The sequence below is a fragment of the Mauremys mutica genome, chromosome 1, assembly GCF_020497125.1.
Source record: "Mauremys mutica isolate MM-2020 ecotype Southern chromosome 1, ASM2049712v1, whole genome shotgun sequence".
In the NCBI taxonomy this organism is placed as follows: domain Eukaryota; kingdom Metazoa; phylum Chordata; order Testudines; family Geoemydidae; genus Mauremys; species Mauremys mutica.
The window spans coordinates 10797659-10810305 of record NC_059072.1 but is presented as its reverse complement, the minus strand read 5'-3'; the positions used below and the strand labels follow the sequence as shown (position 1 = coordinate 10810305).

General features: G+C 45.5%; 1 protein-coding gene across 6 annotated transcripts in view; it reads left to right on the top strand.

Annotated features, from left to right (window-relative positions):
• MKLN1 (muskelin 1) overlaps window positions 1-12647 on the top strand; it is a 169585-nt gene that overhangs the window by 68140 nt on the left and 88798 nt on the right. For 5 of the 6 annotated variants that reach the window (XM_045028871.1, XM_045028886.1, XM_045028878.1 and 2 more), the window contains one exon: window positions 11393-11585. In XM_045028871.1, coding sequence (XP_044884806.1) covers window positions 11393-11585 — 193 coding nt within the window. Of the gene's footprint in view, window positions 1-11389; window positions 11586-12647 lie in introns of all 6 variants that reach the window. The other variant, XM_045028903.1, reaches the window with a different exon arrangement.

The following is a 12647-nucleotide window of genomic DNA, read 5'->3' as shown; positions in this document are numbered from 1 at the left end:
AAAGCAAGTGCGGAAGCTTAAATTCAGACTTTTTGAAACTATCCTGTGCTTTAAATTTGTATGGTTTATTGTGTACCGGCGAGTCTATGGAATTTGAGGCACATTTGTTAAATTGTGATCTTTTTTGCCTTACACCCTCTTCCAGTAACATTTTTTCCCTATGTTACCCTTTCTTTAAAGGGTCTTGTATACACTTGAACACTTGGTTATTTGAAGTAGGTGGACTTATTTTTTGTATTTGGTTTTCACTAGTGAAGCATGGTGTGATGGAATAGGGACTGTCTGTGTGCTTGGTAGGCGAGAGACAGGTATGCAGCTGTAACATGAGCCTGGCCTGGGGGAGGGGAGGTCTCACCTCTGGCTGGGGCTAGACAAAGGGAAGTGGGGAGTGGAGTCAGTCTTCGTTTTGGGAGCTGGGTGGTGGGGTTTCAGGGGATCCTAGGCTGGGATCCAAGCACCCTGAACCCCCCAGAAAGGCCAGATTGAGGGGTCCTGGCTCTGAACCCAAGCTGGGCTGTATCCTGTGTTCCTGTTGTTCAATAAACCTTCTGTTTTACTCGCTGGCTGAGAGTCACTGTGAGACCGGGAAGAGGGGTGCAGGGCCGGACTCCCCCACACTCCGTGACAACTGGTGGTAGCGGTGGGATCGACTGCACCCCGCGGACGGCGCTTCCTGCAGTAAGTGACTGGGGAGCAGTAAAACGAAGGGGCGATTCACCCCTGGGCGAGTGTGACCAGAGAGAAGGACTTTGCAGTAACAGGGTCCCCCGGGGGATCACAGCGAGCGATCCCAGGGGCGGAGGAGGCTGCTGCTCGACCCTGGCAGAGAGGTGGTGACCTGAAGGACTGGCACACTAGGGGTCCCCCTGGAACCTGTGGGGAGCGGCGAGCACCCCGGCCTGCGAGTGGCCAGCAGGAAGATGTATGCCACGCAGCGCAAGTGTGAGCTGGTGGAGCTGCCCAAGAGAGGGGGGCTGGCAGCGTCCCACCTGGGAAGGAGGGAGGAGGGCCCCAGGTCAGCGCCCCTGGGGAGCTGGATGCTCCGGACACAAGGTTCTGCTACAGGGTGGCCATGGGGCTGCCCCTCCGGAAACAGTGCCTGGTTCCCCTGGAGGTGGATGGGAAGAAGGTCACTGGGTACTGGGACACAGGCGCAGAGGTGACGCTGGCCCGGCCCGAGGTGGTGGGCCTAAATCGGATGGTGCCTGATACCTACCTGTCCCTGATGGGCGTGAGCGGGACCCCATTCAAGGTGCCCGTGGCGAGGGTGCACCTGAAGTGGGGGGTCAAGGAGGGCCCCAAGGATGTGGGGGTGCACCCCCATTTACCCACAGAGGTGCTAATGGGGGGGACCTCGAGACCTGGCCCGGCAATACCCGGGGTACCCTGATTGTGACCCATAGTCAGAGTCGGCGCAGGGCTCTGCACCCTGACAACGGGGAAAGTACTCTGCCTGAATGCCTGGTGGGGAGGGAACGCCCAGAGACACGAACCAGAGAGGCTGCGGCCTCAGACCCAGCCGGTGAGAGAGAGCAGGGCCCCATCCCTGTCCCAGCTGCTGAGTTCCAGGCCGAGGTGCAGAAGGATCCCTCCTTGCAGAAGCCCAGGGACCGGGCTGACCTCAATGCAGCGCAGACCATGAGGAGAGGTTGCAAGGAGAGGTTCCTGTGGGAGAAGGGGTTCCTGTACCGAGAATGGGCTCCCCCCGGGGAGGTGGAGTCATGGGGGATTAGGAGGCAGCTGGTGGTTCCCCAGAAGTTTCGCCACAAGCTCCTGTACCTGGCCCATGACATCCCCCTCGCAGGACACCAGGGAATCCGGCGCACCAGGCAGAGGCTGCTACAGAACTTTTACTGGCCTGGGGTCTTTACCCATGTCCGGCAGTACTGCCAATCCTGTGACCCCTGTCAGCGGGTGGGGAAGGCCCGGGACAAGGGGAAAGCAGCTCTGAGGCCTTTGCCCATCATAGAAGAGCCTTTCCAGAAGGTGGCCATGGACATGGTGGGACCTCTCAGCAAGGCGACCCGGTCAGGAAAGAAATACATCTTGGTGGTGGTAGATTTCGCCACTCGATACCCCGAGGCGGTGGCCTTGTCCTCTACCGAAGCAGACACCGTGGCGGATGCGCTGCTGACCATTTTCAGCTGGGTGGGGTTCCCCCAGGAAGTCTTAACGGACCAGGGGTCCAACTTCATGTCGGAGCTGCTCCAGTCCCTGTGGGAGAAATGTGGGGTCCGACCCAGCTGGGCCTCAGCGTACCACCCCCAGACCAACGGGCTGGTGGAGAGGTTCAACGGGACGCTAAAGATGATGCTAAAAACATTCATGCACCAGCACCCACAGGACTGGGACAAGTACTTACCTCACTTGCTGTTTGCGTACAGGGAGGTACCCCAGGAGTCTACTGGGTTTTCGCCTTTCGAACTGTTATATGGAAGGCGGGTAAGGGGGCCCCTGGACCTGCTGAGAGACGAATGGGAGGGGAAGGCAGCTCCCGATGGAGAGTCGGTGGTGGAGTATGTCCTGACCTTCCGGGAAAGACTTACCGAGCTCATGGGCCTGGCCAGGGAGAATCTGGCCCGAGCCCAGAGGAAGCAGAAGGTCTGGTACGACCACACGGCGCGGGCCCGCGCCTTCGCCACCGGGGACCAAGTGATGGTTCTCATCCCCGTGAGGAAAAACAAACTCCAGGCTGCCTGGGAAGGGCCCTTCAAGGTTGTCAAGCAACTAAATGAGGTAAACTATGTGGTGGAGCTGTCGAACCGGGCTCATCACCGCCGGGTGTACCATGTGAATATGATGAAGCCATATTATGACCGGTGGAATATGGTGTTGGCCGTGTGTGGCCACTGGGAGGAGCCGGGGGATGACCCTCTAGTGGATCTATTCCCAGGGACAAAGGCTGGTTCCCCCCTGGAGGCGATTCCCCTCTCAGATCAGCTGACCCCGGCTCAGCATGCTGAGATCAGAGGGGTGCTGCAACTGTACCGACAGTTGTTTTCCAACCAGCCTGGGCGCACTAATTTGACCGTCCACCGGGTGGAGACTGGGGCACACACCCCGATACGCTGCTCCCCTTTTCGGGTTACCGGGAAGACTGCCCAGGACCTGGAAAGGGAGGTCAGGGACATGCTGGCTTTAGGGGTGATCCAGCTTTCCGCCAGCCCCTGGGCCTCCCCAGTGGTGCTGGTCCCCAAGAAGGACGGGTCGATCCGGTTCGGCGTGGACTATCGAAAGCTCAATGCCATCACTGTATCTGATGCCTACCCCATGCCAAGGCCTGATGAGCTCCTAGACAAGCTAGGAGGCGCTCGGTACCTCACCACCATGGATCTTACAAAGGGCTACTGGCAAGTGCCGCTGGATGCAGATGCCAGGCTGAAATCGGCCTTCATCACTCCCCTGGGGCTCTGAGTTTCTGACCCTGCCCTTCGGCCTCAAGGGAGCGCCGGCCACCTTCCAGCGCCTGGTGGATCAGCTACTGAGGGGGATGGAGAGTTTTGCTGTGGCGTATATTGATGACATCTGCGTCTTCAGCCAGACCTGGGAGGATCACGTGTTCCAGGTTAGACAAGTGCTGGACCGACTCCGGGAGGCGGGGTTAACCGTCAAGGCTGAGAAGTGTAAGGTGGGGATGGCTGAAGTATCTTACCTGGGCCATCGGGTGGGGAGCGGCTGCCTAAAGCCGGAACCGGCCAAGGTGGAGGTGATCAGAGACTGGCCCGCTCCCCAGACCAAAAAGCAGGTCCAGGCCTTTATCGGGATGGCGGGGTACTATCGGAGGTTTGTGCCCCACTTTAGTGCCATAGCCGCCCCCATCACTGAGCTGTGCAAGAAGGGGAAGCCAGACAAGGTGGTCTGGACCGAGCAGTGCCAGGAGGCTCTCCAGGCACTGAAGGAGGCTCTGCTCAGAGGCCCAGTTCTGGCAAACCCAAACTTTGACAAGCCCTTTATGGTGTTTACCGACGCCTCAGACATGGGCCTGGGGGCGGTGTTGATGCAGGAGGATGAAAAGGGGGAGAGACACCCCATCGTATACCTGAGCAAGAAGTTGCTACCCCGGGAGCAGAACTACGCGGCCATCGAGAAGGAATGCCTGGCCATGGTGTGGGCCCTGAAGAAACTGGAGCCACTCTCCCCTGACCTGGCTGCACCAGATGAAAGGAGCCAACGCCAAGCTCCTGAGGTGGAGCCTGCTCCTGCAGGACTATGACATGGACGTGGTCCACGTGAAGGGAAGTGCCAACCTGATAGCGGATGCGCTGTCCCGGAGAGGAGGCCCTGAACTTCCCCAGGTCACTGGGCAGAGTGACCCCGCTCAGTTCAGTCTCGGAGGGGGGAGAGGTGTGATGGAATAGGGACTCTGTGTGCTTGGTAGGCGAGAGACAGGTATGCAGCTGTAACATGAGCCTGGCCTGGGGGAGGGGAGGTCTCACCTCTGGCTGGGGCTAGACAAAGGGAAGTGGGGAGTGGAGTCAGTCTTCGTTTTGGGAGCTGGGTGGTGGGGTTTCAGGGGATCCTAGGCTGGGATCCAAGCACCCTGAATCCCCCAGAAAGGCCAGATTGAGGGGTCCTGGCTCTGAACCCAAGCTGGGCTGTATCCTGTGTTCCTGTTCAATAAACCTTCTGTTTTACTCGCTGGCTGAGAGTCACTGTGAGACCGGGAAGAGGGGTGCAGGGCCGGACTCCCCCACACTCCGTGACACATGGTTCACACATACCAGGACAATTGTAGGCATAGGCTTCAGCATGGTGGGAGAGGGACTACGTGAGCTGTTCTAGGACACTGCTATAATGCAAACATAGTAAAAGTCGTTGTTCCAGGACAAAACACTCAAGCTTAAACATATAAGGATCTTGGTGGTGGTTTTCAATATACATTCCCATGTAAAGTGCTCTCTTATAGAGTAATATCAAATCTTGTCATACTGACCAAGGTGTGTGTGTAGATGTACACGTTTTCATACACACTTTTGTCTTTGGTCAGTATGGTGAGATTTGATCATTTGAAGTCTTGTGTACAAGAGAGCAGTTTACACAGAAAACATCAACAAAGTGTGTGTGTGCGTCCATGCACTTATGCACACAGACCTCGTCTCTTTTCCGAAACAATAACGGTTGATAAAGGTCAATCCCAATAGTAATCCATGCAACTTTTCACCTCCTCTTTCATCTGTCCTTTTTCCTGTCACTAGGTTCTTGAATTCTCAATGTTGCCATTACATCTTTATAATACTTTACTTTGATAGGTCAGCCTCAAACCCTGTTGCTTTTATGGACTCTAAATGAAGTTTTATATTTAAAAAATAAAAATAAATAGAAACTCCCCTTCAGAATTCCTGGTTCAATTAACCACACTCATCAACATCAGAGCATTTTTCTAGTTTGCTTTTGCTTGAGTATACTTCCTGTTCTTGTTCCTGCATTTGCTAGTGAATAGTAGAACACTTTTGATACTACTTAAACTTTAAGGTTAGCTGCAGTGGACTGTTTTTAACATGATTTCTTTTTTTGTCTCCCTATCCTGTTCTGTTAATTATGAGAAGTTTATTAAAACCCAATCTACAGATATAGTCTGGCTCATCTACTTGAACCTTGACAGTGGTGTAAAAAATAGTCTTCATTATTTATATAATGATTAAGGCGCTACTTGAATTGTGGGATGATTGTCAAAAAAAAATTGCAGCTGAGTTGCAGACAAGCCATGGAAAATTGCAGGAAAGTAGTAATGGACCTTAATGGACTTTATTACCACAAATAATAAGGTCATTAGTATTTTTCAGCTATTTTTTTCCGCTGTCGGCCATCCAGGGCTGAGAGCGAGGGCCCCCACTGACAAAATTGCGATGGAAGCTTAATATTGTGGAATCCACAATTTCCACAAATATTGCAAGTTAAGTAGAGTCTTAATAATAGTACCCAAAAGACCAAACCAGGAATGGGGCCCTGTTATACTAGTTGCTGTACTAGTGAAGATGTGGTCACTGTCCATGTATAAAAGATCTTGCAGTCTAAGAAAATGAGCAACATGAAAGGTGGGAGACAATGAAATATATAAAGAGTGTAATGTACTCATAGCTTTTCCCAATAAAAGCCGTGCTGGAACTCTGCTTGGTGTTTTAAAATAACCATTTATGCTCTTAGGGGCATTTCATTGTAAATATTGACCATCAAAATTAGCATCCAACATTAATTTTAGTCTTTATGTACTAAATACATCAAATGTATTCATGCCCTCAGGAGTTACACCAGGGTTGAATTTGGCCTTATGACTAAACTAGGGAGTTGAATATGCTCCAGTCTGCTTTTTTTATCCTTCCATCACTTGAGTAATTTAGGAATTTTCTATATAGGTTTCACTTTAAAACTAGGTAGATTTTACTGATGTACAAGTGAACACTTTTAAAGTTCTAAACAATATCATAACTCTTAGAAACCAAGATGGTATATGTTATATGGTGTGTGTGTATATATAGCCACATCAGGAGTACTGTGTCCGGAAAGGGCCCACCCACTACAGAAAGGATGTGGACAAATTAGAGAGAGTCCAGCGGAGGGCAACAAAAATGATTAGGGGTCTGGGGCACATGACTTAGGAGGAGAGGCTGAGGGAACTGGGCTTATTTAGTCTGCAGAAGAGTGAGGGGGGATTTGATAGCAGCCTTCAACTACCTGAAAGGGGGTTCCAAAGAGGATAGAGCTAGGCTGTTCTCAGTGGTGACAGATGACAGAACAAGGAGTAATGGTCTCAAGTTGCAGTGGGGGAGGTCTAGGTTGGATATTAGGAAAAACTGTTTCACTGGGAGGATGGTGAAGCATTGAAATGGGTTACCTAGAGAGGTGGTTGAATCTCCATCCTTAGAGGTTTTTAAGTTGATGGTTTAGTTGGGGTAGGTCCTGCTTTGAGCAGGGGGTTGGACTAGATGGACTCCTGAGGTCTCTTCCAACCCTAATCTTCTATGATTCTATGTTGTTTTTTCATACAGTCAGCTATATTGTGAAGCTGATCTTCTTGCTTTATTTGCATATTCCAGTAAGTGTTCTGTGTTTTTTTGTTAGCACACAACTTAATCTCTTTCACATATGTGCTGGTAGTTGATTTTTAAAGTCACAGATAACATTCACTCCCAACATTTTCAGGTAACTACCAGTTCACAGATGACTGTTGCAAATAATTTTGGATTAAGAATGATAAACACTGCACTTATGACTATTGTAGATATTTTCTTTCTACTTGTAAACCTTTTGTCACAAAATTTGTCAAAATTCATCCAACTCTAGGCATTTTGAACATATACTAAAATACAGAAACTGACTTCACCTACTGAAAATATGTTTAAAATAAAATTTATCAATATTTGATACCTACATTTTAAGAGGCAAAAAGGTGAAATTTTAATAGTGAATGAATAAAACCCAAATCAAATTCGATAAAGCTGGCATATTTCTCAATAATAAAGGCTAACAGTGGGATGTTCAAAAGTGCCCATGTGACTTATTCATAGCTTCCAAGGTAAGAAGGAACAATTGTGATCTCTAGTCTGACCTGTATAACTCAGGCCATAGGACTTCACCAAAATAATTACTTTTTGAACAAAAGCATACCTGTAATTTAAATTGGAATTAAAAAATATCCAGTGACGGAGCACCCACTGTGACCCTTGGTAAATTGTTCCAATGGTTAATCAGAGAGTTTTAAAAAAAATCACACCTTTATTTATAATCTGAATTGGTCTAATTTCAACTTCTAGCCATTGGAACATGTTGTGATTTTTCTCTGCTTGATTCAACAGCCCATTATTAAATATTTGTTCACCATAAAGGCACATATAGATTATGATTAAATCCCTACTTACCCTTGTCTTTAAGCTAAAGAGACTGTTCCCTTGAGTCTCACTGTAAAGCATGTTCTCCAGCCCCTCAATCATTTTCATGGCTCTTCTCTAAACCCTCTCTGATTTATCAATATCTTTCTTGAAATGTGGGCACCAAAACTGGACAGAGTATTCCAGCAGAAGTTGCACCATTGCCAAATACAGAGGTAAAATAACCTCTCTACTCCTGAGATCCCCCTGTTTACGTCTCCAAGGATTTTATTAGGTCTTTAGTCACAGCATCACACCAGGAGCTCATGTTCAGTTGATTATCCACCACAGCTCTCAAAGCTTTTAAGAGTCATTGCTTCCCAGGATAGAATCTTCCATCTTGTAAGTATGGGCGTATGTTCCTGTTCCTAGATGTATACTTTTACATTTAGCCATATTAAAACTTGCATTGTTTGCTTGTGCCCTGCTTACTAAGTGAGCCATATTGCTCTTTATCAGAGATCTGTTCTCTTCATTATTTACTACTCCCCCAATTTTTGTGTCATCTGCAAACTTTCTCTCTGATTTTCTTTTCTTCCAGGTTGTGTTAAATAGTGTAGGGATAAGAACTGATCCCTACATGATCCCATTAGAAATGCACCTGTTTATGATGAGTCCTCATTTACCGTTACATTTTGAGACCTGTTAATTAGCCATCTTTTAATCCACTTCATGTGTGCCATGTTAATTTTGTATTCTAGTTTTTTAATCAAAATGTCATGTGGTACTTTAGTCAGATGCCTTACTACCAAACTTGTAATCTAATTAAAGAGAGATGGGAGCACAAGTTCAATGAAAGTGGGTGTGCTAAGTTGCTTACACACTTTGGAAAATGTCACCCTAAATTCCTTCCATCTAATTATTGCTATTACCATATTTAAAGCTAATGATAGTTAGGGCTGTCGATTAATCGCAGTTAACTCATGCGATTAACTAAAAATTAATTGCGATTAGTTGCAGTTTTAATTGCACTGTTAAACAATAGAATGCCAATTGAAATGAATTAAATATTGTGTGTGCTTTTCTACGTTTTTACATACATTGATTTCAGTTACAACACAATACAAATGGTACAGTGTTCACTTTATATTATTTTTATTACAAATATTTGCACTGATCAGCAAAAGAAATAGTATTTTTCAGTTGACCTCATACAAATACTACAGCGCAATCTCTCTATCATGAAAACACAATTTACAAACGTAGATTTATGTTTTTGGTTACATAGCTGCACTCAAAAATAAAACAATGTAAAACTTTACAGCCTACAAGTCCACTCAGTGCTGCTACTTGTTCAGCCACTAGCTAAGAGAAACAAATTTGTTTACATTGATGGGAGATAATGCTGCCCACTTTTTATTTACAATGTCACTTAAAAGTGGAACAGACATTCACATGGCACTTTTGTAGCTAGCATTGCAAGGTATTTACGTGCCAGATATGCTAAACATTCATATGCCCCTTCATGCTTTGACCACCATTCCAGAAGACATGGTTCCATGCTGATGAAGCTCGTTAAAAAAAATTATACGTTAATTAAATTTGTGACTGAACTCCTTGAGGGAGGAATGGTATGTCCTCTGCTCTGTTTTACCTGCATTCTTCCATACATTTCATGTTATAGCAGTCTCGGATGATGACCCAGCATGTTGTTCGTTTTAAGAACACTTTCTCTGAAGATTTGACAAAATGTAAAGAAGGTACCAATGTGAGATTTCTAAAGCTAGCTACAGCATTAGACCCAAGATTTAAGAATCTGAAGTGCCTTCCAAAACCAGAGAGGGGCAAGGTGTGGAGCATGCTTTCAGGAGTCTTAAAAGAACAACACTCTGATGCGGAAACTACAGAACCCGAATCGTCAAAGATGAAAATCAGCCTTGTGCTGGTGGCATCTGACTCAAATGATGAAAATGAACATGCGTCAGTCCGCACTGCTTTGGATTCTTATTGAGCAGAACCCATCATCAACATGGATTCATGTCCTCTGGAATGGTGGTTGAAGGATCAAGAGACACATGAATCTTCAGCGCATCTGGCATGTAAATATCTTGTGACGCCGGCTACAAGAGTGCCATGCAAACGCCTGTTCTCACATTCATGTGACATTGTAAACAAGAAGCAGGCAGCATTATCTTTTGCAAATGTAAACAAACTTGTTTTAATGATTGGCTGAACAAGAAGTAGGACTGAATGGACTTGTAAGATCGAAAGTTTTACATTGTTTTATTTTTGAATGCAGTTATTTTTGTACATTCTACTTTTGTAAGTTCAACTTTCATGATAAAGAGATTGCACTACAGTACTTAAGTGAATTAAAAATACTATTTTATTTTTACAGTGCAAATATTTATAATAATAAATATAAAGTGAGTTATCATAGAATATCAGAGTTGGAAGGGACCTCAGGAGGTCATCTAGCTCAACCTCCTGCTCAAAGCAGGACCAATCCCCAGACAGATTTTTGCTCCAAGTCCCTAAATGGCCCCTTCAAGGATTGAACTCACAACCCTGGGTTTAGCAGGCCAATGCTTAAACCACTGAGCTATCCCTTTGTATTCTGTGTTGTAATTGTAATCAATATATTTAAAAACGTGAAAAACATTCAATTTTTATATAGTATTCTATTGTTTAACAGCGCGATTAATCGCGATTCATATTTTTAATCGCTTGACAGCCCTAATGATGATATATCTTCCCCCTCTCTGACAACTAAAACAGTAGCTTTTTCAGATGCTGCATGCTGTTTTTTTGAGTTTTGGGTACTGTAAGTCACTGGATCTCCTCCAGACCCTAGTGTCAAAATCCTGCACTGTTGGATGGCAGGTGGGCAGCATTGATATACTGGGGGATGAGATGAGGAATTGGTGTGAGGGAATAGCCTGCAGTGCTAGTTTTGGCATGCACACCAGTTTTTTCCAAATACAGTTATGCAAGACAGCTGGGCTTTTGAGGCTATGGGTTTTCATGCTTTTTGTCTTTGTTTTCAAGTAATGGCGACTAATGGTCATTGTGTGTGTATATAGTATATATTCCTGTTTAATACTCTTCCCTTATGCTCTTTGGCTTAGAGAAGCTGTGACCTACTTACCGTTCTAAAGTATTCTGTTATATAATTTATGATTGTATGACGCTTGCATAACTTTGGGAGTGAAGGGTTTTTTCCACTTTTTTCCATTTTCGCGTAGAATTCAGCAGCAGTAAGACCAAAGAGAGAGAAAAGGAATGGCAGTGATTTTAAAGATTTGGTTTTGTGGTGAAGTGTGCAATCACATCTTGTAACTGTATCAAAAAATTAAATTATCTTAAAGAAAGAAATAGCACAATGTTTTTGTCTCATCTCCTTGGGAGGCAGATGCCATGGAAAGTATATTATGTTTAGTATAGATTTGTAGGCTATGAACAGTTAACATATGCAATATGTATGAGAGCTTCCACTTCCCTGTCATCCCAACAAATTTGTAAGAAATTACTGCTAGTACCAGCCAGGGAAATCTACCCTTCTCATAGGTTTTCTTGTGTTCCAGTAGTACCGTGAACAGGAAGCCATTCGTCTATGTCTAAAGCATTTTCGCCAGCACAACTACACTGAGGCTTTTGAATCACTGCAGAAGAAAACCAAGATTGCGCTAGAGCACCCAATGTTGACAGATCTGCATGACAAACTAGTGCTGAAAGGAGACTTTGATGCTTGTGAAGAATTGATAGAAAAAGCTGTAAATGGTAAGTGAATCCAAAGCAGCATCTTGTCTGGAAAGCCTATTGATGTATAAACTCTTTCCATAATGTACATTAAAATATACACAGCTGTATTGTGATAGCTTTTGTTTTGCATTATGTAAGGGGAGCTATTTAGTATATGAAGCATGATGCCTTGTAGGCTCTTGCTGGACACATGATTATGCTCTGCGTGAGAAGAGTTAGCAAAGCTTGACAAGACTTACTAACATTTTCCCTTGTTATAACACTACAAGAGAAGGTAATACACTCCTCCCAACTTCTCTTTTGTTTAAGGGAATGACAAGATTTCAGTAAGACTCACCTAGTTAACAAGGCCATATCTTCATTATGGTGGATTTTGTTAAATTTAGTGGATTGTTCTTTTTAAACCTACCTAGTTGGGCAACACAGCAGAAATAAAATTTTGGGAAGGATTTGAATGAAGGCAGTGGCTTTGTGAATGGGTGTAGGGACAATATGCCTTGTAATAGGAGTCAGCTTACAGGAAGACTCTGAGGTGAGAGTGGGAGACAGGCTCTGACGTTTGGAGCAGAGGCCCAGCGGCTAGATTTGTTATAAATAAATTTAATATTAACCCTTATTTAGAGCTTTATTTAGAGTGCAGAGGGAGCTTGAGTAGCAGAGTTGAAGTGTCTTTGCCCTATACAGCAAGCTTGGAGCACAGCCATGGTTAGAACTCAGCAATTCCTGACTCTCAGTATTGTGCTCTATGTTCATTTGCTCTGTCTAGGTGAAACTTATACTGGCATAATAAAAAGAGAATCTTTGGGTAACTCCTTTGACTTCGGTGGCATAATAACAATGTAGCATGATGGCAAGTCCAGCCCAGAGTTTTGTCCTTCTGGGCTAAACTCTCCTGCTTTGTAATAGCTGCTAATAAACACAACTTCCAGAAGTGTGTATGTGCCTGCTGGCAACATCAGTAATGCAGTTTTTATCAAAGTAGTGATTGGTTCCTGGGGTACATGGGAGTGAAAAGAAGGGTAACAAAAGATAGCCTCATAGTTTGTGTCTCCTTTATAAATCAAGTATATCAAATAGCAT